Source organism: Chamaea fasciata, unplaced genomic scaffold, assembly GCF_029207755.1.
Source record: "Chamaea fasciata isolate MVZ Bird 193981 ecotype frontalis unplaced genomic scaffold, bChaFas1.0.hap1 SCAF_4, whole genome shotgun sequence".
Classification (NCBI taxonomy): domain Eukaryota; kingdom Metazoa; phylum Chordata; class Aves; order Passeriformes; family Sylviidae; genus Chamaea; species Chamaea fasciata.
The window spans coordinates 3,055,598-3,080,953 of NW_027094089.1; the positions used below are offsets into that span (position 1 = coordinate 3,055,598).

The 25,356-nt window shown below is 43.8% G+C and overlaps 2 protein-coding genes across 2 annotated transcripts; both read left to right on the forward strand.

The window, feature by feature from the left end:
* The first annotated feature begins 1,989 nt into the window (after window positions 1–1,989).
* On the forward strand, window positions 1,990–10,868 carry TMEM171 (transmembrane protein 171). Its single transcript, XM_066182263.1, has 4 exons — window positions 1,990–2,115; window positions 2,585–3,279; window positions 4,318–4,459; window positions 10,545–10,868. Exons 2-4 carry the CDS (start codon window positions 2,649–2,651, stop codon window positions 10,771–10,773), a joined length of 1,002 nt encoding a protein of 333 aa, XP_066038360.1. The 5' UTR covers window positions 1,990–2,115; window positions 2,585–2,648; the 3' UTR covers window positions 10,774–10,868.
* Window positions 10,869–14,179: 3,311 nt separating this feature from the next.
* On the forward strand, window positions 14,180–23,166 carry TMEM174 (transmembrane protein 174). Its single transcript, XM_066180730.1, has 2 exons — window positions 14,180–18,044; window positions 19,480–23,166. Exons 1-2 carry the CDS (start codon window positions 17,416–17,418, stop codon window positions 19,580–19,582), a joined length of 732 nt encoding a protein of 243 aa, XP_066036827.1. The 5' UTR covers window positions 14,180–17,415; the 3' UTR covers window positions 19,583–23,166.
* Window positions 23,167–25,356: the final 2,190 nt, after the last annotated feature.

A 25,356-nucleotide genomic window follows, 5' to 3' on the forward strand; every position in this document is an offset into this window, starting at 1 on the left:
TCACAATATTTCATTTTGTTCTTTTTTTGCTTGTATTTAAGTCCATGTTTTCATTGCTAGAGGGAACTGCAAAGAAAGGATTCAGAGTTCTCTCTAGAGTGTTGTGTTAAAATGGTTAATGTGCCTCAGCAGAAAAGTATCTCAAGGCAGTTGTGTCTGGAACTGGGCTTTGCTCGGGTTTGTTTATTTGTGTGTGTGTGTTTCAGAGGCAATTTACTCAACTTTGTGTATTTGGTAAGTCAGGAAACCTGAGCCAGCTCAGATAATTTTTGAGAATGGGGCATATGCAGTTATCAGAAAGAATTTTATTGATTTAGCAAAGACCACTGAAATCAAAGATGTGACCATCCCAGTCTGTTTTTTTCTGCCCAGAAGTAGAGCCTTCAGATTGACTTCAGCTCGTGCTGTATTGAAAGTGTGCTGAGCTAAAGGTCTTCAGGAGACTTTTTTTAAATTTTCTTTTTCTTGACATGCTGTCCTATTTTTAGTGCTCCTTATAACTTTTTTTTCCCCCCCAGAGTGAATCTGACTCTTCTACCGAGGGACCCTCAGTTAGCAGCTTTTCAAAGCGATCTTAGTAGAGGGCTCTCAGTAGACTGAATTCAAAACACTGAAGAAACACTTAGCAGTCACAGCTCACAAGTTAACTGCTCACAGTGATGGAGTGCATTAAGGGACAGTCCCTCACTTTTGCTGTTGGGAGACTTGGTTGCTTCCTGCAGTGACCTTCTTGCTGTGTTTCCTTGCCTCGAAGATCTTGTGCTTATTGTGCCTTCTTCTTGTCTGATGTACTCTGCTTTCTCCTATGCTTTTGTGGGGCTGATTTGTTGTTCAGCAGTAAAACATGTGATAATGTCACCGTTCATGTCTCTGCTTAGCCTGTTCTTTATTGGGTTCTACTCTTAAAAGTGGCTGAGTAGTGGCTCAAGAGATTGCCTTGCATTGCAGATAGATAATTATGTGTTTGAGTCACTAGTGGGTTCTGTGGTTGTGTTTTGTTTTCGTCCCAGTGGGGCACTGCACTTACTGGGGAGTGACACAAGCCTCGTTGTGGCTGACACAAGTTGAACAGTTTGCTTCCAGAAATCACATAATACCTTGTTTTTCTTGTGGAATGAGTGTACCAGAGGTATATGTAAGGAGGATCCAGTCTAATTTGATGTTTTATCTTCCAGTCCTCTGAATTAGTAGCAAGACAGTGGAAGCTGGTAGAGAAAAGGCTGAAGGTTAACTAACAAACAGCAGTGACTGAGCTGAGTCCCTGCTTCCATCCATAACCAACTCCACCAGTCCCTATATATCAGTCCATATATATCTAGGACACAGGTGAAATTGTCTTGGGAGATTGCTGATGAGGGGGAGAGGGCAGTGTCAAAACACTGCAGCACACTGAAGTACTTCCTACACTTGGTAGGGAAGAGCTTTCATGTGGTCTGTCCATGGGACTTGTTATTTTCCATAGTCTGAACTTCTGCATTTCAGGTTGGCTTTTGATGGATGTTAGCCAAGATCTCTGTGGTTTCTAATCACCATCTGGTGGCTGGTGTCCATCTGTCCCTGTAGGCCAGAGTATCAGAGTAGCAGAAACTTCCTTGTAGGTAACAGCAGAGTTTTTCTTTTTGTGCTAGAGCTCGCTGACTGGAATTGTGTCCTACCTTTCAGTCAGGCTTCCCTTTCCCCAGTAAATCCATGTCCAGTTGATTTGTTATCCATACTGCCATAAGGGCTGTTATTGGCCTCAATACTGTTTTCTGTTTTCTTCTATTTTACTTCTGAATCTAGAGTCTTGTGGGCTCAGAATCCTTCTGGGAGCAACCTTCATTGATTTCTTATAAAAGATCTTTTGAGCAAAGACAAAGTATTCACAAGTAGGGGGAGTTGAAAGAAAATGTAGGAGCACTATGCTTACCTACTCTAACTGTGAAATCAGTGAACTGGTCTTTTGAACGTTGTTTTTAATTTTCTTTTTTTGTTTTGTCATTTCAGAACGGAACAAAAAATCATCTCAGTGCTTGGTTTTGCAGCAGCATAGGACAGGAAGCTCCTTTAAAGAGAGAAACAGAAAGATCTTTACTGCTTGTGGAAAGAGAAGCAAGATTTATATGCTTAGAGAAGGTGTGTAATAGAAGATTTACTTCGTTAAAAAGTCTAATAGTCATTGCTCATTTCCATTAAGGTACCATCTCTCACAAGCTGTCACTTCCTGCAGTTCAGCACAGAAATTTCCTGTAGCTTTCTCTTTTCTAGGGGAAAGCTAACCTGTCCTCATTCCAAATATTCAATGTTTCAAAATAATGTCCCCTTAATCTTAAGACTGTTTCTCTAAAGAAACAATTTAGCTGTACAACAGCAATTACAGTTGGTTTAAGTTGGACTGTAAAGCAAGTTCTGTCTTTCATAAGCATTTAAATGAGCAAATTTCAGTAGGCCCTGTAATCTGTAGTGGAGGTGCTGCAAAACAGAAAATACTGGAGTATATACAAGAAAGGCTGAGTAACAAATTTGAAAGTAAGACATAAAATGTAGCTATTCTTGCTGGGATTTTTTTTTCCTCCTTTTAGTTTGTGTGTTTTCATGTTCGCAGATCTGCTGTGGTTTGCTGCCATTTAATTCCAACAGCTCATCTGCTGGGCAGAGATCCTGTTGTGATGTATCCAGTGGCTGTCCCTGCACCGGGAGGTGAAGGAAGCAATGGACAACATGGGAAACTTATTTTTTTCCTTTTTGTTTTTGGAGCTGTGTTGCTCTGTGCTGGATTCCTTCTTTCAGTGTTTATTCTCCAGTCGTGTCCATCTGGAAGCTTCAGTGACTGTAACGAGGTCCTCAAGGCTGCAGGGCCAGTGCTGGCTGTGACGGGGCTGGTTTGTGTTTTACTGGCACGGTCAAGGGCCAGGATGTACATTAGACAAAGACAGTTGCAAAATGAGCAGGTGTACAGCCTTGTTTTCTGTCGTGGGAACTGCCAGTTTGCCCAGTTTCTCATATTTGGATTCCTGTTTTTAACCAGTGGGATGTTAATTAGCATCCTGGGCATTTGGGTTCCTGGTTGCAGCCCTGGCTGGCAGACAGTACAGCTCAACCACACTGGCACTTCTGACCTGGAGCTCCAGGGCTGTGGATTCCTGTCACTCCAGATCATGGGACCTTTGATTGTGCTCACTGGGTTGTGTTTCTTCGTGATAGCTCACGTTAAGAAGAAGCAAAACTTAAATCTCAGCCAAGAGGCCTCGGAAAGTGAAGAACATCCTCAGAGCCCTGAGTCTTTTCAGGTTACAGTAGGTGAGTAAAAAATGTTGGAACTTTACACTGGGAATTAATGGGGTTTTTTTCCACTAATAATTTACATCTGGATATTAGTTATTTGAGCTCTAAGCATGTTAGTTCTGCCATGTCAAGACAACCAAAATAGAATAATGTTACTTTGTCTTGTATGCTTTCTGTATGGTCAGTTCAGTTAACTTTCTCAAAAAGGCAGAGACTTTCTTTGGCATAAAAAGAAAGGTCTGACTGTGTAAAGCAACATAACTTGACAGAAATGAGTCTAACCCCAAATCTGTTCTCAAATGGTGTAATAGACACTGCAGATCACAGATTCCTATGACTATTTTTAAGATTTATTTTAGCCTTGAGCTCTGACCCGTTAAACAGAAGATTCTGATTCATAACCAATATACTGTATTTTTTAAATTGTGGCCACATCCTCAATCAGTCAGAGATATAATTACAAGTGTTAAACTCTTCAATTACAGGGTGGAAATTGATAGATTTTTTTTTGCTGTACAATATATTGAGGTAGTGAACTATGTATCAATAGTCATGGTTAGTGTGCCTTGAACTACAAGTAACTTAGTAGGGAAACTGTCATGGCACACAAAATCAGTCCTCAGAGCCCTTAATGACTTCCATTATAGCACTGCAGTACTTATGGAGAAGCTTAGAATGACCTATTTTATGTTTAGGAGGGAAACTAAATACTTTCCTCTCCTTAAAACATTCCAACAGTAACTGTGTGCCTTGCACTTCCACTTCTTGTAGACAGTCAACCATATTTGTGTCTCTTCGCTAGATAAATGCCCTCCCTTGTCAGCTGTATTTTGTAAATTAAATCCTTCATTTACAAATATGCTGCATCTTTATTTTGGGATTATTTAGGATTTGGGTGTACCTCCAACCTATTCCAATAGCCCAGAATGTATCAATTCTCTATGTAGGATCATTTATCTTAAAAAGCTAGCCAAGTAAAAATTATAGGATGTTAATAGTATAACCAGAGGTGCTCAGTTCTTCAGAGGTAGTAATTGGTGCTCTTTCCTATAGGTGATGCTGTGATGTTATTCCCACCCCCACCACCTCCTTATTTTGCTGACCCCATGTCACCAACTGTGACACATTGTCTTATGTCAAGTGTTTTGCCTACAAGTGAAAATCCTCCACCGTACCACTCTATCTTCAGTGATGGGTAAGACTGTGTTCATCTCTGACTTTAGAAATCTGAGCTGTTTATTTAGGTGTCCAAGACCCTGTTCTTATATAATCACTGTAAATTAACTACTGACATGACAAAGTTTTCTAGCGCATAACTCAACTTCAGATACTTTACTTGAATTGGCATTAAAATATTGTGGAGTACTAGGGAAACTATGAGTGCCCTTTAGGAGGATTAAATTATTATTATTATTATGACTGGAAAGAACTTCTGAAATTCTTAACTCAATGGCCCTTACTAGATTTTTTCCACAGATTGTCCAAGAGGAGGTGCCACTGACAGCAGTGCAGTAATGACATGATATCCATATTGCCAGATTTTAGGAGCCCCTGTGGAAACAGAGCAGCAAGTATTTTATGACACCTGCCCAAAGACCCTGGGAGTGTTACTTTATCTGCCAGTGTGGTCAGTTCTCCCGTGTCCCTTATCTCTGCCTTGAGGAAGTGACACCTGCTGTGCTGGTTTGCCTTGTTCCTGCTGTGGGGATGTGTCAAGATTAAAGGATTCCTTGATATCACAGAAGGCTCCAGCATGCTGATAAGGGAGGCTGTGGAGCCAGTTTCATTTTGAGATGTACCTTTCCCTTGCAGCCATTCCTTACATAAATGGATTGTAACGGAATTGCCTGATACTGACACCACCAAGCTCAGGGAGCAGCAGCTGCCAGCTTACCAATGATTTGCCTGTGCCACAAGAGCTTGCAGGGTTTTTTATCTCCTGTGGGTTACCTGTGTAGGCTGTTAACTTGAGACTGAAAGAGGTCATTGTAAGGGCCACATACTAGAACTCAGAGCTAGATCTAGCCAGAAGAGCTAAGTGTCACATATCTGGAGTCCCTAACTTACTTTCAGGTCCTTAATGTTTCAGAAATGTCTTGATTTAATATCTTTAGAATGGTCCTACATCAACCTGGGTTTGAGCTGTGAGTCAGTAAGTTGAATGGGGCTATCCTGTGATGACTGTAATTCACAAGACTGTGCATGCAACACCGTGTCACTGAAAGCTGAGAGATAAACTCTCCAACCAATTTGTTAGGTTACAAAGCCAACATGAGTTCATTAGCAGTGCTGGAGGCATGGGGAGTTCTCCACAAAGCAGGTATGCTCAGTAACCTAGCAGACCTGGTTATATTCCTGAAAATAGTACATCTTCATCACATTTCCTGAATACATGCATATATGTTGATTATTTCCATGGACTTGTTTGGATATGGTTCCAGATCTTCTGATGAGTCTTTTCTCCTTGAGAGTATCTCGAATCAGTCATCAGGTCATAATGTACTACTCCTACCATTCTTTGCTCTGACACACAACCCTTGTTCTCAAAACTAAGATATCAGCTACTGTGTATTAATCTCTGATACAAGGAAGCGTTAACTGGAACAAGACTTTTAAGTCACAGATGTAGGAATTAACACAAGACCACACTAGTCTCTGGTATTTGTGCTAAGTACTGTATAGGACTAAACTAAGTATTAACGATGAATATAGTGATAATGCAGTTATTACACTGAAGTTAAAAGAATTTTCCAACATCTTCCCCTACTGCTGTGTAGACCTCTTACAGAAATACAACCTGTTTGGTGACAGTTGGAAGCACCACCACTGCTGTTGGTGATGAGTGTCTGGAAAGTTGTTTGGCAGGAAAGGACCTGGGAATGATGGTCAACAGCTCCTGAACATGAGCCATCAGTGTGCCCAGGTGGCCAAGGCAGCCAGTTGCATTCAGGCTTGTATCAACAACAGTGTGGACAATGGGACCACTAAAGATTGGAAGGACAAGATCCTTGCAGGGGTCCTCTGCTTCTGAGTCTGGAGTGTGCTGGCCACACTGGAACACCCTTGCAGTCTCTTACATAGTTGAGCCAAGGGCTTCTAAGGTAACAGAAGCCAGAAGGAAACACTGGATAACTGTCCCAAAGGCAGTAAGGCATGTTCCTTTAGGAAGGCAGCATGACCAGCATCTCAGACAAGTTGCCTTTACACCAATGCACACAGCATAGGCAACAAACTGGAGCGATTGGAAACCACTGTGTTGCTGGAAGGCTATGACCTTGTTGCCATTCCTGAAACTTTGTGGGATGAATCCTGTTTCTGGAGTGTGACTTTTAGTGGCTACAGGCTGTTGAGAAGAGACAGGGAAAGAAGTAGAGGCAGAAGGCTTGCTCTTTGCAGCAAGAGGTGGGTTGAGTGTGAAAAGCTGTCCCTGAAGAGTACCTGTGAGCGGGTGGAAAGCCTGTGGGTAGGAGTCAGAGACTGAGGCAGCAAAGAGAACCCTCTGTCTGCTACAGCTGCCTGCCCAAGGGGAGCCCATGGACCAAACCTTCCTGCTCCAGCCACAAGAGGCTTTGTGCCTGCAGGGTCTTGCCCTGCAGGGGAACTCAACCACCCCAGCAGCTTTGGGAAAGTAGCTTGGAGGGCTGTGGGCAACCCAGGAGACTCCTGGAATGTGAGGAAGAAAACTTCCTGACCCAGGTGATAGCCCTGCCAGAGGGAATGTCATACAGAATCTGCTGGTCACCAGGGCAAGTGTGCTAACTGGGGCTCCAAGACTGGAGGCAGCCTGGGCTGCAGGGATCATGCCCTGGGGGAGTGTGCAGTCCTGAGGGATAGGGGTGGGGAAGGAGTAAAAGTCTGGCTCTTGAACTTTAGGAAAGCAGAGACCTTTGGGAAGCCAGTCAGTGGAATGTCCTGAGAGACTGCCCTCAGGGACAAGGGAGTAGAGGAGAGCTGACAGATCTTTAAGGAGCTCTTCCGTAGAGTGCAAGAGCTGGCAATCCCCAGGAGCAATAAATCAGACAAGGAGGGCAAGAGACCAGCATGGCTAAGCAGGAAGTTGCTGGTCAAAATTAAGGGAAAAGATGCAAATTCACAGGCAGTGGAAACCAGGACAGGTAACCTAGGAAGAGTTTAGAGTTCAAGCACAGTTGTGTAGGGAGGAGATGAGAAAGGCCAAGGTGACAAAACTGGAACTGAAGCTGGCAAGGGACACAAAGAATAACAGGAAGGGCTTCTACAGGCACAGTACATTAACCAGAAATGGAAGGTCAAAGAAAGGACACTCGCAATAAACAGTGGCTGGAAAAGTGGTGACAGTAGCCAGCAACATAGGAAATGTGTATCCCCTGCTATACTTGGGATCTTCAACCTTGGCACTCTTATGAACAACAAAGCCATTGCTTCTCTTCCATGGAAGTACTCAGGAAGCAATTTGCACAAGTCAGGATGCCCTGACGGTCACATCCAGAGCGTAGTGGTCAATGGCTCAGAGTCCCAGTGGACTTCAGTGGCAAGTGATGTCCCTCAGGGGTCCATAATGGGACCAGTGTTATTAAAGATCTTCACTAATGACATATACAATTGTATTTGCTGATGACACCAAGCTGAGTGATGTAGTTGTCAGACTTGAAGTATGGGATGCTATCCAGTGGGATCTGGACATATGGAGCAGTGGGTCTGTGATAATCTCACGTGTTTTAACAAGGCCAGGTGCTAAAGCTGGGTCAGGGCAGCCCCTGGTATCAGCACAGGCTGGCGATGGACAGATCAGAGCAGCTCTGCCCAGAAGTACCTGGGGGTGCTGGGGGATGGACATGGCCCAGCCATGGGCACTGACAGCCCAGAGAGCCAAACATGTCCTGGACTGCATCCAGAGCAGTGCGGGCAGCAGGGTGAGGGAGGGGATTCTGCCCCTCTGCTCTGCTCTGCTGAGACCCCACCTGCAGTGCTGCATCAGCTCTGGGGTCCCAGCACAGGAAGGACATGGAACTGTTGGAGTGAGTCCAGAGGAGGCCACCAAGAGGACAGAAATCTGGAGTGCCTCTCCTGTAAGGAAAGGCTGGGAGATTTGGGTTTGTTCAGCCTGTAAAAGAGAAGGCTTAGAAGGCTTCAGGGTGAACTAACTGCAGCCTTCCAATACCTGAAGGGAGCCTACAAGAAAGATGGAGAGGGACTTTTTACAAGAGCATGTAGTGACAGGACAAGGGGGATTGATTTCAAACTGAAAGAAATTTTAGAGTAGATATTAGAAAGAATTTTGTTACTGTAAGAGTGGTGAGACACTGGAACATGTTGCCCAGAGAAGTTGTGGATGTCCCATCTGTAGAAGTGATTAATGCCATATTGGATGGGGCTCTGAGTAACCTGGTCTAGTGAAAGATGTCGCTGTCCAAGGTGTGGGAAGTTGGAAATAGATGAACTTTAACATCCTTTCCAACCCAGGCTATTCTGTGATTCTGTAGTTCAGTTTTGGGTCCTTCTCAGTGAGAAAGACACTGAGGTTCTGGAGTGTGACAAAAGAAGATCAGCACAGCTGGTGAAGCACAAGTCATGTGAAGAGTTGCTGAGGGAGCTGGAGTTTTTCAGTCTGGAGAAGAGAAGACTTGACCTTATTGTTCTCTTCAGTTGCTGGAGAGGAGATTGTGGCAAGATGGGGATTGGTCTCTTTTGCTAGATCACAAATGACTGGACAAGAGGAAATGGCTGTCAGAAAAAGTTTATCTTAGTTATTAGGAAAGGGTTTTTTGTGAGGAGGTTTGTAAAGCATTGGAACAGGCTGCTCAGGAAAGTGATGGAGTCACCATCCCTGGAGCTGTTTGAAAATCATGTGGGTATGATTTAATACCTGTGTGGATTTCTCTGTCTTGTGAACATATGTACACATAGAGGCAGTTTGTTGGAATAGTATCTAGTGGAGTGGATAAAACACCTCAGGCTTGGACACAACCCAGAATGCCTGACCTCAGCCTGTGATGTTTTCTGATGGGGATGCTCTAGCTGTTGCCTTTCCATGCTTGCCAGTGTCCTCACAGAGACCTGCCGAGCTGACACTGCCTCTGGGTGTTTCACTCAGTCCTGCTCTCCCGTGGCTCAGCACTTGCTGGCAGTCAGGGCATCTTGACCAGTGCGAATTGCTTCCCAAGCACTTCCATGAAAGAGAAGCAATGGGCTCCTTGTTCCTAATGGTGCCATGGTTGAAGATCCCAAATATGGCAGGGGACACACATTTCCTAAGTTGGTGGCTACTGGACAAAGGTGATTTGCCTCTTTGATCCATTGCTCAGTGTTCTGTCAGCAAGCACTGTGCTGCAATTAATAAGCTGAGTCATGGTCTCATCCCAGAATTGCTTGCATTTTTCCTGCAATCTGTTATGTAGCACCTCAGCATTTGTCTTGTAGTATTTCTCTCTCCTTTGAAAAGCCTCACAGATCAGTAACAACATTGAAGATGAGGTGGCTGTGCTCTGTGTTTGTGCTCCTCACTCAGTATTGATATGGATACACATGTGTGTACAAAAGCAGGAATCATCTCTGGGAGTGAATCGTGAGGAACAAGTTCTTCCCTTTCCTTGGGAAGCAGCTGAACAGTATGCTGAGGGCCAGCTCCAGGATGAGATGAGCAAAGTACCAGAAGAATGTGGGTTCAACCAATTTTGATCCAGCTGTAATGGTTAGAGGAGGATAGGGAATCCTTGGCTGCTCACCTTGAATGTCACTGGAAAATTTGCAGTCTGGTCAGGTCCAGTCACTTGTGTTTCTCCAGCTCTGAGCTGGAATACGACTTGTTATGTTTGTCATGGATTGCTGGAATGCCTAATAAAGGTTTGATTGCCTTTCCTGTAAGATCTCAAATGGCTAGGGATTGTGGTTTTTTTGGTGCAGTTCTAAGTCTAGTCTAGTAACCACCTTTCATAAAGGAAGGGGACTGTGTATGTGATACACTACAAAAGGAAGATACATTAGGAGCTAAGGATCAGAAGAAGATTTAGTAAGATTGTGGAACAGCACAGCCAGAAACAGCTAATACCCATAAGCCAGGCTGTGCCTGGTGATCTGAAAGGTTAGAAAGGAGCTTGTTTTGCTCTTCCCCTCTGGAATTACAGAATTTTCATATGAGTCATGTTCTAGCCCACAGAATGAAATCCTAATGCTTATGCAAGTTCTTTGCTTCAGGGATTTTTAGGAAGTGTGTGCATACATGTATGTTTATGTAAATCAAGTCAAATTTCACTCACTGTAGATAAATGAATTATGCTAATACATAGTTTTGTGTTTTATAGAGCACAGCTTGCTGCTGATGAAAGAACAGTTGCTGTTAGAGACTATGAATCCATATATACAATTTCTGGAAGCAACTCACCTTCAGATATTTTACCAATGCTATACCTTTCTTCTGAATCACCACCAAAATATGAAGAAAAAGCATCAATAACAAATAATGAATATTCACCATCTTCTTCCTCATCTTTTTCATCTATTTCCTTAGCTACATCTGACACCAGCTCATAAAGGACTGACAGTTCACTTAATTTTTAATTGAAATGTACACAGAGATTTACAGTTTTTGAATTTATTTACATTTTATAATAAAAGCAATAATGTTGGCTGTGTCTAATTTTTCATCAGGAAGAATAAACAATGAACTTGGATTTCAAGGAATATTAGAGAAGGCTGGGCCTCTAAAGTAAAGTAGCCTGAAGGGAGTTCACTGCAAGAACATTAAACACCCATCTTGTTCTGTTACAGCTTCAGTTTCTATTTAAAGCTGTTCTTTTTATAATGAAGCCACTAAGTAGAAACCAACTTTTTTGATTATTTTAATTAAATCTGTTTGGAGTTTCAAAGAAAGAAACAGTTAGGAAGTGTTTTTATTTCTATTTTTGCATGACTTTTGTGGAAAATGCTTGTTTGCAAAGTTATGGCCTTTATAATTACTTGGGGAGCATTCTCATTTAGGGATGTTAAGGTTGGTACCAAAGGTACCATGAGGAGCTTCAATGGTCACCTTTTTTCTGCCTGGTAACAAACACTCCATATTTAGACTATCTCTGGTCCTTATGTAAGTGTAATCCCTATGAAAATCAGTTTTAGCTGCAGTTAAGAGCCCAAAGGCAGCCCTGAGGACAGTTAATAGGCTAACAGTTTAACTGTGGTAATGACTGGTTTCAGGGGGATTATTCTGCTGTTTTATATCATCATTCATGGATTATACATGGAGTGCTTATTGTGTTGAGACTGAGCACCACAAAGCAGTGGTGTTTTCACCATTCTGGTGCAGACGTTGCTTATCAGCAGATGCAGGAGAGGCAGTTTTGTGGAAACCCATACAACACAGGTTTTTAAATGACACAGCACTTGACAGACCCTTCAGAAGTACACCCCTCTCAGCTCTTCCATCCTGCTGCACCCCCAGGGTAGTAGTAGTGGTCTGCTTTCAGAATGGAGTTTCTAACTCTATTTTGTGTTTGTTTGCACCTGTTCCCAAACTGAAGGATTAGTTTGTAGTAGGTAAAGGTAATTAGAAGGAACTAGGTTGCTGCTGATCTTTGACGTTTTACAACTTGCTCTGAATGCTGTTTGAGAAAAACAGACTGTGCCCAGAAAAGTGGCAGGGCTACGCTTTTGACTTGGTTCAGCCTGGTGAATTTGCCAGCATTAAAACTTTTTGCAAGAGTGATCTCTGAATTGTTCAGCTGTGTCTCTGTGTTCTTTGGGACCTCAGTTACACCTCCACTTCTCATCTACCATGCTGAATTTCAGAGAACTTGGCTATAACTGAGTGCCAAACTATAAATTAAGAACTTAAATTCCCTCCTGTGCCTAGGGAAAGGTGATTGCCTTGCCTTCATCTTTCTATGAACCTGCCTCTCACCTGCTGACTGCTTTAAAGAGTTGTTCAGGAGCTCCTGCATTTGCCATTTATTTACAATTCTGTGTTGTTCCCTCAGTTGTGCTAGGACAGCTCTTGGTGCAGCCACACAAAAACAAATCAGTGAGGGAGGTATATTTAGCCAGCCATGGAGCTGAGGGGCTTAGGCACGCAGAGTAATGAGCAAATGCAGCACAGAGGGGGATTTAGTAGGTAGGAGCTGATTAAACTGGCGTGACTCAGCCATGGGAAATGTCTGTATGAAGAAAGGGAATCCACAAAAGCCAGTAGGCATTTTGTCCTCTTTTCTCTCAAACATTTTTTCCCCGGGGAATTTTTCAAGGATGTTTCCTCTTATATGGAATCTGCAATACAAGCTGTAGTTTGCCATCTTTGTGATTATTTTTTAAGCCTTTGCTTCTACTGTTTAAACAGCGGGGCTCACTGTCGTGCATGATTCATGCATACAAAGCTTTGCACGTGTCTAAGCAGCCTGTTTCTCTCTCAATTTATCCATTATATAGCAAGAACAGAAGGGTATTTTACTGGAAAGATCCCATGCAACAAAGCCCATGTTAGCTTTATGCTGTTGTTCAGAACACTCATTTCTGAAAAGGCTAAATATCAAAACACATTTAAACAACTCTGGAAATATTTCATCATCTTTTTTTTTTTTAAAGAGCAGTTGCATCTGGTGATGAACTGAAAAGGTATCAACCTTTTCTGCTGTCTTCAATTTGCTGTGTAAGTTGTTCCCAAGATGTACCCAAGAGACCAGACAAATCAGGCAGAATATGTTGACTCATGTGAATTCTCTGTAACAGAGATGTAATCTTGTTTTCCTTCAAGGTTATTGTATTTTGAACATCTACTGCAGAGTCTTCAGTGTGTGATCCACTTCATTGTGGATCATTTTATTTCTAAAAAATCAGTCTTCGCAGAAACCATGGTTCAGAAACCTGCTGACCTGACTTCAAACTCAGCATCTGAGTTTCCTGGGAAGGATAGGTTGTTACCACTGAGAACAAGGATTGAACATGGAATTTATCTCTGTGTAATTTTGAGAAGATGCTTAGGAAATAGATCAGTTTACAGCTGTATTAGCATCTTCTGGTTTTGACTTAGAAAACCATTACTTGAAAACTCAGTGGATGTGCTGGGTGCACCTCCATAAACTGCTCAGCACTGAAGTAGTTAACATAGCCAGTGCAACAGTATTTGCTTACTGTGTTGTTGAAACCTGTTGCAGCAAGGTCAGAAAATGAGGAAGAGGCTATCAGGTCTGCCCTCACCACTGAAGGCTACCACTGGGTGAATGGCATTAGAGGGAGGAATTTTTGATGTGGGGAGTAGGAGTGAAATGTCTGTATTAGAAAGGAAGCAACACCTTGTAAAGCTATAAAAGTAGCTTAAAATAATACGGAATAGCATTTTTATTGAGGAAGTGAGATACTTTACTGTCCCACTAATGGTGCTATAACCCTCTTTCTGCCCTAAGGTTAGCTTAAGTGTTTGACATACAAATGCTAGGGAGCAAATCAAGCTGGTTACTGATTCACACTTACTTAAACAGGCAAAGTGGGAGGTAAGGGCCGATTGCCCTCTCTAAGTGAAGTTAAGGTCTCTCTTGCTGCCTGTGCTGACATTGCTCTTCTTCTAACTTCAACACTGCAATCCTTTGCATATGAGAGGAATTCACAAAAATACAAATTCATGCCTTTTCTCTAGGAAGAGTCTTCGTTCTTCCATCAACAACAGCTAGAAAAATGAACAGTTAACTCATCTGAAAAACTGAGATTGCACAGGTCTTTGAAATGTTGAGATGTTTTTGTGGTAGCAGCACTTGCTGGATTGCACCCTCCCCATCTTTGTGGATGTATCTTTGTGGATAAATGTATCCATTTATCCCTTTTCCCTCCTATCCCTTCACAGTGGTGACTTGTAGTGCCAATACCTCCACATTTCTGCAGTGAACATGCCCAACTTCATCTGGAGGATCAGTGCTCCTCCCTCTATCATACGTGCATGCATCTCAACAATTAGGCATGGAAAAATCTTCATTTTGGTGTGCTTGCTCACAAAAAAACAATCTGCAGAGCATATAAAGCCACCTTGCTGGTAAATGCAGTTGTGGGCAGCTGGCTGAACCTGCTCCTCACAATTTATTTGTGCTTTGGGGCTGGCAGTGCAGTGGTTCAGGGGTGAAAGGCGCACTCACAGTGGTTCTTCATGTACTGCTCTTATGTGTGTAATTCATGTTCCCTACTGAAGATGCCATGTGCAGTTACCTTTCTCTAGGGAAAGGTCCCACTAACTCAGATCACTGGCTCCTTAGTCTCCCTACATTATGGAATGATAATTTGTACTTACTCATTTTCAAGCTAATCAGTGTGCCATACCATGTGTTGTGCAGCTTCTTTTAGGTGTTCTTTTACTAAGTCCCTGCTTACATAACTGGCAGGTGAGAAAACAACCTTCCTACAACAGGCTGATAATGTGAACAACTGTGTAAAAATAGGTAACGTAAGGAGAAGAAAAAGGGGTTGAGTGGTGGCCTGCCAGTGTTCACTAAGGTGTCTCTTCAAACAGGTTAGAGAGGGTATAGAGCACCTGCTTCCAGCAGCAAGCACTGCAGGGGAAGTCTGGCAAATGCAGAAAGTCTGGTAATAGAAAATTAGGTGGAGGAGCAGAAAGCAAAGCAATGCTTGTGTTCAAGGGTAAGGTCTGAAGCAGATGAGAACAAAACTGTGTTGAGATATGAAAACAGCACTCATTCTGAAAAACTTCACTCTGACCAATTTTCCTTGGTTTTACAAAACTCTTTTTGCTTAGGAGTCATACCAGGTAAAAGGGATGTATTTAGTAAATCAACATTTTTAAGTGAGTCCCCAGAATACACACTTAACTGGCAAAGAAAAGCACTGGTCTTAAAACAATCAGTGTGATCCAGTGATCTCTTAAGACCTTGACAGCTGCCTGACTGCAGCATTACCACTCTCTGGGCCAATAATTGGAGAAATATGGGGAGACATAGAGGAAACTGTCTTACAGAGAAGGGACAGTTTACAGGGAAAAGACTGATTTTAATGTAGATCTTTGTGCAGCAAATGGAGAGTGTTTTCCATCCTGTTTTAAGAGTTCAAGTGGCATGTACTTTGGAAAAAAAAAAAAAAAAAAAAAGCCTGTGTTCTCCAGCTCTACTGTACACTTGCTCAGCAATCATGAAGTCATGTCCTAGACCAGAGGCAAAGAGACAGCTGTGGGATGACACAACACTCAACTCGGAAAATTCTGATTCCAGACAGGATCTGAGGACCATTCTGTGGGATTGAGGAAGTACTCCAGTATGATCCCATTGCAAATAGCAGTTGCAGAGTTCTTGAATGAATGAAAGGAGCAGGGCGACACTGTATCTGTATAAACTATTAGCTAGATAGCTATTATAATATAGTGCTGCTTTTAAGAGGATGTTGGAAAGCCTGAAAAATTCAGCCCTGGCAAAGATGATTCATGGAATGGAAAAACCTGACTCGTAAAGAGCAGTAACAGTTCATTCCATTAAGTTTAACGAATGTAAGGTTAAAGGTGACTTAGACTTTGGCTATAATTACCAATGCGAGGACAGTTTATCTAGTATTTCAACACTTTCTAGTTTAGTTGTCATCATACAAAACCACTGCATTGCAAGACTGATCTCTTTGCTCAAGAGGTGCAGAGAAGTCTGACTAGAGTTAGTGTTGTGGGGTAGGCTTGAGTGTATTTGTCAGAAATTTTGTTGCCACCCTGGGTAACAGGGGTGACTTAATAGTGTTGAGTTTGGAAGCTTCACAGCTGTTTTTTTAAGGAATCCAGCACTAGTATTCCTCAAGGTCGATGTGCTAAAAAATGAGAAAGACATCTGGAATTGCATTCAGCATCAGTTCTGAAGGTGCCAAATTTGGTGAATAGCCCTTTCCAGGAGAGAGCTGTTGTCACACAGTGTGATGTGAATGCACAGTAGAATAAAGGCACTTTTATTGACTTTGAAGAAGCAGTCTGAAAGGTAAATTTTCTAGTTCTAGAGCTATTTTTAATCTTATAAATCTCAGGATAAGCTTGCTTCCCCAGAGCTGCTGGTAGCAGGAAATAGCATTATGCGTTCTACTGCCTGAACAGTAATCAATGTCCTGTGTGTAGCACCCTGCCATGCTAGTCAAGACAGAGTAGCTGGAATTTTTCCTCCTTAAGGAATTATGCAAAGACATTCTACCAGAACCATCCAACAGCAATTATTTTAGTCTGAAACTGTTAGGAAACGGGAAATTTCAAAAGTCAGTGATCTGTCTTTAATATATGAGAATGAGTTCAGCAGAACAATTCATTGTGATATGAAGAAGAATCCCAGGTACCTGTGAGTACAGGATAAGTTTCCTCACTCTGTCAAGTTCAGCATTACAGGAGTTGCTTTCTCATTTCTGCAGTGACGTGCTATTCAGGATATTTGGGCATTGTTCTCTGTAAAACTTAAAACCCAGAATAAAAGATATCCAGAATTAAGGGGGAACATAGGGTAATTATGCTGCCTTCAACCAGCTGGAGAGCTTTGGCTGTCTGGAAAGAACATTTCTCCCGCAACCATCAGCTCTCCCAGGCTTTTCAGCACTCTCCATCCTGTTGCCACTTACCATCCTGCTCACCTAGTGGTTGCCCCAGAAAAGTATCAGCCTGCTTTGATTTTTTTTTTTAACCGTGAACTGCAAAATGAGCTGCAGCAGAGGTCCAGGCATGACTATAAATGTCACGCTTCAGAGCATGGAAAAGCATTCCTAGCAATGGCCATGTGGAATTTTCCTGTGGAAAATGGAGCAGGAAGTGGAGAGCAAGGATCTCCTCACTGCTGTTGACTAAACATATGCTGTCCATATGTTGGATGCATCAGCTAGCTGGGGCCAAGGAAAAGCTGCAATAGCTCCAGCTTGCTTTTTCTGCTATCCAGAATGAGCACACTATCATGGGTGCCAAACTAAAGAAGGAGAAACACAAAGAGACAGGCAGTCATGTAGGGGTGAATCCATTTCAGAAGCGATGGTGGTAATACCAGAAATCTTAAGTGGTGGCTTCAGGCTTCACTTCCCAGACCTTTGTTCTTCCAAGCAAAGTTTATTCTTTCAAATCATGGACTCTGTTAACCATACACACACAAAGTTCTTGAATAACTAACGTGAACCTTCGACTTTAAATGCTCAGCCAAGTCCTTTACAAGCCCCCTTTCTCTTGAAGGAGAAGATACCTTACACTCAGTAATGGAGCAAAACAACAATGTAGAAGATTTTTCCTTGAATGTCTTTTCCGTCACTCCTTGTCAGCCAAACAGATCTGATGCCCTGGTGTCAGATGGGGATAAGGCTGGCACCACTCTGCTCTTTTCAGGTGTGTTTTTGGGACTGGTGGGGATCACTTTCACCGTGATGGGATGGATAAAATACGATGGCATTACTCACCTGGAGTGGACTCAGTTGCTGGGGCCTATCCTGCTCTCTGTCGGGGTGACTTTTATCCTGATCGCCGTTTGTAAGTTTAACATGCTCACCTGCAAGCCCTGTAAAGAAAGAGAGGAAAACACGTCAGAGCCTGACCAGGCTGCGAGCGGACAGTCCTTTGTCTTCACGGGCATTAACCAGCCCATAACCTTCCATGGTGCCACGGTGGTGCAGTACATCCCTCCCCCGTACCCATCCCAGGAATGCGCTGCCGTGGGCGCCGGCTGCCTTCACCCCGTGCTCGGCTGCTGCAGCGCGGCTGCCCCCAGCACCTCGCCCGTCCTCACCGCGGCTGCTGCTCACTTCTGCCCTGCCTATGCCCTGGATAACCTGGCTTTCGCTGGAGATGAGAACTACGCTCCTTATCCTGCGGAGAATCCCAGGAGTCAGAGGTACACCTTCCTGAAAGTGTGTTTGGACGCAGGCTTCTGAATGTTTTAAGTGCTGTGTGTGGTTTTGTAAGAAACTACAGCTAGTCCAGGGTATTTTCCTTCTCAGACTTGTTTTTGTCTTTGTTAGGAATTCCTCTTGAGTGAGGAAACATGCTTTTCCTGGAAAGTGTATACAATTTAAATTCACTTATAAATGCCTTTCAATTTTCAGTCAACTAAATCTCCTGTTGCTTTTTAAGATATATGTGCTCCTGTTTGGGGAGGTTTTCTTATGTTTATCTTACCATTATCTTTACATTATTATGCGTATGATGCCAAGATGATTTTTTGCCTTTTGTTTTATGTAGCTTTTATATAACTTTTATGTATCTTCGGTACTCCTAGCATGCATACTTGTAATTCCTTAAGCCTGATAACTTAGCATAGCGCTGGTATTCTGTTAGACCAGGAGACCAAACATCCTAAAGGCTTTATAGTACCCCAGAAAACCTTACACTGTCTTGGGAAACCAAGGTCCTCTCTAGAACATGTTCTGTAAACTGGAGATTTGGCCCATCCAGGGGGGAATTCCTCAGAGGGGGGAATATCACACCATTCATCCAGGCCTCCCACTGGGACATCCTTGTGAGATATGCTGATTTGTAAGGTCTGTAAATTATATATATGACCCACAGTGTGTGTGCATTGTGGCTCATCCACCTTGGCCAAACAGGGCACTGCAAGGATCCTTATTAAATACTGAGGTAAAACCCCTGATCCCTTAACCCTGTCTGGCTCTCCACTTTTTAAGACCAGGAAAAGGCATCATGTAGAGCCAGAGGCTTCCACTCAAACACAATCACAATGCAGGAGTCAGCACACAAACAGCATTTCTGCAACAATGCAGGAATCAGTCTGGTACCAGATGCTCTCCCTCCTGCATATGCCTGGTCACAACATGCTGCTCTCCCACTGTAACAACCTTCCAGCTCTTTCTCTTTTCCTGGTTCTGAGGCATAAAAAGTATTGCTCGTGTTGCACAGCAGTATGGAGCTGCTCGAATTGCACACAAAATAATTTTATATAGTTCTTTCCTCTAAGGAAAAGTATTCTGATTATAGTAATACTCATAATTATATCCTTTCTGACACAAGTCACTGTTAGTTCATTTACCAAGGTCTTTTCGTAAAACTTCTGACTGACCCATTGTCCTCAGCAATATGGGTGACAGGCATAGGCAGGGTGAAGAAAAAGGTCACTTCCTGGCACTTCCAAACTTCATGAAAAAACACTGCAAGCAGCTGAATCTCAGTAAAACTTCACCTCACTGCATTTTCTCAAGAAGCCAGGGAGTGTACTTTTCCCAGATAAGGCTGGGAGGATGAAACACTGAAATTACTTGCATGCTCTGTGTTTGGCAAATTCTTTTTGCATCTGCTCCCCTTCCTCTTTTCAGGTCAGAAGACAGTTCTGATGAACCAGAAGGACTCCTGGAAGACTATGCGCGAAATAACTTGTCACCTCCACGTTATGAGGAAATATACCCTTTGTCTTCATAAAATCATCATGGGCAAGAGACAACAATCCTCAGAGATGCCAGCAACAATCCCAAAAAATCTTTTCTTTAAACACTTGTGTGATAAGACAGTGTGAGCAAGATCTTGGTATTTATATACAGTTCAGTGTCACTGAAGATATTGAACTGATCGCGTCCTTTTTCTCTGTCAAAATTTGTTAGCCCCTTGCAATGCATCTTAATAGCAGAGGTATTAATTATTTAATAGCAAAACTATTAATAGCAAAGCTATTAAACTCAAAGATCTAAATCCATATTAGGATTCTCCAACAAGAAGCTTGGTTTTCAGACTTACTGAAACCAGTGTGAACTGTGAATGCACAAAATGTTTGTGGAAGGTCATGATTGCTCCTGGACTTTCAGCATCTTTAGAAAATACTTGATTTTTTTCTTGATGTGTTTTCATTCTTGATTGCTTGGGAAACTTCAAAAGTGCTCAAGTGTCTGATCCATGAAAGTGCATTTTATGTCTTAATTTTGTCTGGTTCTTTAGAAGAGCTTACGTATTAATAAGTCCAGTCTACAGATTAGACTTCCTTAGCTTGCTTTTCCTGGACAACCCAGTCCTGTTGCATAACCCAGTCCTGCAGGCACTTTTTTGGAGAATCCTGCTTGAACCACAGCGCCTCAGAACAGAGAAAACAAATAGTGGCTTCTGCCCACTTTTACATAGATCTCTAAGACATCCTGCATGTATCAAATTTAATTCCTTTACCTGCCTGATAGGAGGCAAAGCACAGTCCCCCACCAGGAGTCCTAATAACTATGAGGTTAATGTCCCTAAAGAAAATGGCATCTTTCGGGAGCCTCAGCAGAGATGTGTGATCCTACCACTGTTAAGGACTTCAACAATCACAGCTGCTGCAGCCCCGCTCTGTGGGAGGGCTGTGGTGAAACTCCTCTGAGGTCCCTTCTTATTTGGATGTGGGTCTTAGGCACACAACCCAGGCTGCAGGTTGCCCCCAGAGTATCTAGACAACTGTGGGCTGTGATAAACTTTCTTGCTCGAGTTCAACTTGGTTCCATGCATTGAATCCACAACAATTTGAGATTAGCTCATTTGATTAGAGAATGGTGTTCCTGTACATCAAGACTGTGGGTTTGACCCCTGTATAGGCCATTCACTTAAGATTTGGACTTGATGATCCTTGTGGGTCCCTTCCGATTAACAATATTCTATGATTCTGTGAAATGTTCTTACAGCTGTATTTAACAAAAGATAAAGTGTATTAGCTCTGAAATGTTGCAATCCAGAATGAAGATCCAAAAAAGCTTTGTTCAGGAGCTTTTTAAACCCCAGAGCAATGACAATGCTATGAGCCCCTACATTTTTATTTTGTTTTTCCACATCTGTTTTAGGTTCTGCTATTGGATGTGCCTAGAGGTGCAACAGAGCTGGACAAGCCAGTATTTCCCTGTGATGATCCCATTAGGTTTGCTTATATCACTGAGGGGGCTCAACCTGATCTCAGCTCTCCCTGCTGGAGTGGGCACCACACAAAATGCCCTGGGGGGCAATAGTCAGTGTCTGAAGTCACCAAGAGGTGCTGGTTACTTCAGGCACTGACTGGTGTGCCTGTGGGTCATTCTCCTGGCCTGGCACTGCATGGCTAAAAGCAGGTGTCCGTTATGGGATGCTTCAGCTTTCTCTGACTTTTCCGTGCAGCTGTCTGGGCTCTTGCCAGGTTTCATCCACCTGTGATTGGTCTCATTCCTGGGGGCTGGAGAAGGTTGGCATTTGAGCACAGGCAGTTGCACACCAACCTGATGTCCCTGACGGGTGGAAGTTTCTATGCAGCACCTCTAGCAACCAGGAGACATGGCTCAGGGTGGAGATGTGCATTCAGAACATTGTCCAGCTGCATGGACCTGCATTCTTCCTTCTTTTCCTTCTCTTCCTTCTCTTCCTTCTCTTCCTTCTCTTCCTTCTCTTCACAACTCCCTGTCATGTACACTTAGAGGTTGCCAAGAAATAAAGCATTTGTGGCGAGGGGGCACAAAACAACCACTGTGCTCCGCAGTGATGGACAAGACACTGACAGAAGTCATATTTGGGGCACAACACTTAAACAGACTCAAAGCTGGATTAGCAACTGCAGCAGCGGCTACTGAACAGTGACTGCAAACTCTGTGTGAGGTTTTTCTCATTAGAGAAATATGGGACACGCTGTTTTTCAGCAGTGGGGGCCTGGTGTTAGCAGGTAGTTAGAGAAGGGGAGGCACACTGTGTTCAGCATGATCTCTGTGGGATTGAGTGAAAGAACAGAGGATCTAAAAATAAATGCTAGTTTCTCTTATGGAAGTGTCTCTTATTGCTTCTTTTCTGGAATTTACACAGAGGTGAACTCATCCTCCCTCCACAGCAGGAAACTGGATGGTCCCAAATCCCCAGTTAGTTCCACATGGACAGAGCCCTGCACTTAGCACATAGTTCTGCTGACTCCAGCAAGCACTGCAGTAGCAGAGAGGTCAGGCTTGATGGATCCAATTGCAGGACTAGGGTCAAAATTTCTGCCCAGTCACCCTCCCCCACAACAAGAAAATTCCTTCAGTCAAACACCACAGATTTTTCCTGCTGCTCTTCCCTCCTCCCTCCCCCCACCCCTCTGGCATAAGTTTCATGCGGTAATAATATCTTTATTTTTATTACATCAAAAAATATTGACAGAGTAAATGAAGAAAACTCAGAAGGTTGCACTCTGGACTCCATATTGATTTTAAAATTTAATTCTAGTAAGACTATATTAAATGAAAAGAATTGTAAGAGTTTATCTTTAAAGAGAAGATTGAATATTAAGCTTAAATAGCTACATATTGAATTTATCTTGACCCATCAGATGAATTTGGGCTGAATTCTTGTAAGAGTCTTCTCACACTCAACAGATACTTGAGAAACTCCAGGGTGGTGACGTTTCCTTGCTGTACTGAGTGCTGATCATCAATTTTAAGAACAGAGACAAGTTCCATAAAGGCTTTTTCTTCCTTCTCTTCATTCTCTTCCTTCCATCTTCTACTTTCATCCTTTTTTTTCTGTTCTAACAGTCTTTTTAATTTCAGGATTTGGAGGGCTTGTTGGGGGTGTGTATGTTTTGTTTGTATTTGGGATTTTTTGTTTGTTTGTCTGTTTGTTTTTACTGTGATATAACCATAACATGAATTCACTTCTTGGCACTAAAGATTCTTTCTGCCCTATGATGAGTTAAAGAACAAACATTTTTGGCCAAGTCTTCAACCGAGGTGAACTGTCACAGCCCTTCAAGATTATACTGATGTAACTTCACAAAGCACCTGGAAGACTGTATTTGAGATTTTGCTCAAACCATTTTTCATTTCAAGATGGTGCTCTTCATGCGAAATTGCATTTTCCCACATTGCCTTCAGTGCTAATGCAGACATGCAGAATATTGGGGATTTAATAGTTTATAAGGTGTCTTGCATTCTAGTTGTAGTTATAGAATGTTGTGTGTATTTTCAGCTATGTAACCCTGCATGGGTTCTTGGGATGTGTCCTAATATAATTCTATTTATAAGATTTTGATCATAAACTGGTTAACATATGAAATCAGTAAAGACATGTTTATTGATATGAAACCGAGCATGATCTATTCATTTCAGTAAAAACTCTGCACAGAGCTTCTCTAAGATCGAGGAGCTATTTCCACACATTGAACACCACATGGTGCAGCGTGCGAATTTCTCCTCGGATTAAATCCAAAACCTGCTTTTTAACGCGGGCACTGCCGTGTCTGCCATCAGTACAGGAGTACACCGGGCACGGTTCGCTTCGCTGTGCTCCAGCAGCGCTTTCTTTCCCCCCAGCAGCCGAATTTCACCAGCTGCTGCCGCTCCTGACACCGCTGCTCCCGCGCCAGGGATGCTCCCAGCGCGGACCACGCACGGGCGGGGGCGCTGGAATCCTTCGAAGAGCTATTTTAAAATTGAACTGGGATTTAGGAAATCTGGGTCTCGGGGAAAAAAAAAATAAAATAATAATAAACCTCTAAGTAGGACTTATTCCTCTCCGGAGAGCCCGAGTGACGCACACGGCGGGCTCTCCCCACGGGGAGGATGCTGCAGCCTCCATCCCGCCCGCAGCCCGAGCCCCGCTCCCTCGGGGCTGTGTCCCAGCTGGACCGCGGCCGAGGGGCTCCCCCCGGGTGTTTGTCCGGCTGTCCCGCCGTGCCCGCAGCGCCAGAGGGCGCCGGGGCCGCCCGGAGATGATGCTGTGCCCGAGCGGCAGAGGAGATGCCGTGCCGGGGCGGCGGTGGAGATGCTGTCCCAGCGCAGCCCGGAGATGATGCTGTGCTGGCACAGCAGCTCCGCAGGCAGCCCGATTCCCTCCTCTGCCCCCCCGCTCGAATTAAAGCTGTGCGAGTTTAAGATCTCTTCCCCCACTGACTCAACGAGTGTCAGAGCCGGCAGCTTGTCGGCGGCCACTCGTTCCCCGAAAGCCCGGGGAGCCGAAGCTTTTGTCCTTTGCTACGAGCACTAAAGATGCCGCTGGAAGGTGTCCTGTGCTCTCTCACAACCGAGACCTAGCTTATTCAAGAGAAAAAAAATACTCGCGGTGAAAGACCCAGGGAACCCGTCCCCGCTCTCACAGCAGGAGTGGGGACATCTGGGGGGGACTGCGGCTCAGGGGTAGACACTGCTGCCCAGTGCACTCACATGCACCCCGGTCTCCTCCTCCTCCTCACCGCTGTGACCTAATGGGACAGGCTTCTGTCTGCATGAAGGAGCGGGGGGGGGGGGGGGGGAGAGTCCAAGGGTCATTAGCAGAGAACTAGGGCATGCTGTTTGTACACGGCACCTACGATAATCGGTGCCTGCTGCAAGTATCATTATTGTCTCCACTTTAGCTGTCAGGGTGAATAGACATCAACAGGACGTGCTGAACGTCGCTGCTGCTGCTCCATCCCCGGGGTGGATCAGTGTTGTCTGTCAGAGGAGCACACAGCAGAGCCAGGTGTGTCCCATGGGCTGTCCCTGCATTAGCTGAGCAGCGCTGCCCAGCGGGAGAGGGTCTGAAAGGGAAGCAGCAGGTGCAGAGAACCCGGTGACCGTCTACACTACGTTTATATCAGACTTTCTCCTGTGGACTTGATGCTGATCAGCAGCTGAAACACACATGAAACACTCCTGTGGTGTGTTTTCTGCTACAGCTTCGTCCAACAGAAATTATTCATCTCACGCTTGTGGTCTGATGTGGCCTCACAAAGCAGGTGAGGCGTGTAGGGAGTCTCTTCAATAGCACCTGGTTTAGAGACACTTGTTGCCCTGCAGACATGCAGCGGTGACTTGCAGCAGCTGCAGGAGTTGCATGTTGTAGAGCAGAGAGGCTTCTCCCAGCTTCCTGAGAGCAGTGAGCTCCTGGGAGACCCTTTCCCAGTAACTGACAGAGGTTACTTTGAGAGATCTCACAGTAGTCTCAACACCTCCAAAGGTACATGTAGACCAATTTTGAGATGTAGCAGGCTCGTGCCTGTCTGAAAAATAATTGCAAAGTCATGAAGAAGTTTTCCCATGGGGAAGAGGAGAAATTACTCACTAGCTCTTGTGGTTTTGTACCTTATTCCTTATGTGATAACAGCAGAGGGTCAAGGGTAAATCAGTAATGGCATGATTGTTTGTATCTGTGTCGTGTGTGGCATCTCTAATGAGCAATTGATTATATCTACACATGCTATTTAGCAAACACCAAGGGACATGTTCTGGCAGAGAACATGTTCTGCTGCACTTATAAAATCCTAGGATGAC

Coding starts and splice junctions, on each gene's coding strand:
- TMEM174 (XM_066180730.1), top strand. CDS start 17,416: ATGGAGCAAAACAACAATGTAGAAGATTTTTCCTTGAATGTCTTTTCC. Junction 18,045..19,479: donor GAGAATCCCAGGAGTCAGAG/GTACACCTTCCT, acceptor TCCTCTTTTCAG/GTCAGAAGACAGTTCTGATG.
- TMEM171 (XM_066182263.1), top strand. CDS start 2,649: ATGTATCCAGTGGCTGTCCCTGCACCGGGAGGTGAAGGAAGCAATGGA. Junction 3,280..4,317: donor GTCTTTTCAGGTTACAGTAG/GTGAGTAAAAAA, acceptor TCTTTCCTATAG/GTGATGCTGTGATGTTATTC. Junction 4,460..10,544: donor CACTCTATCTTCAGTGATGG/GTAAGACTGTGT, acceptor TGTGTTTTATAG/AGCACAGCTTGCTGCTGATG.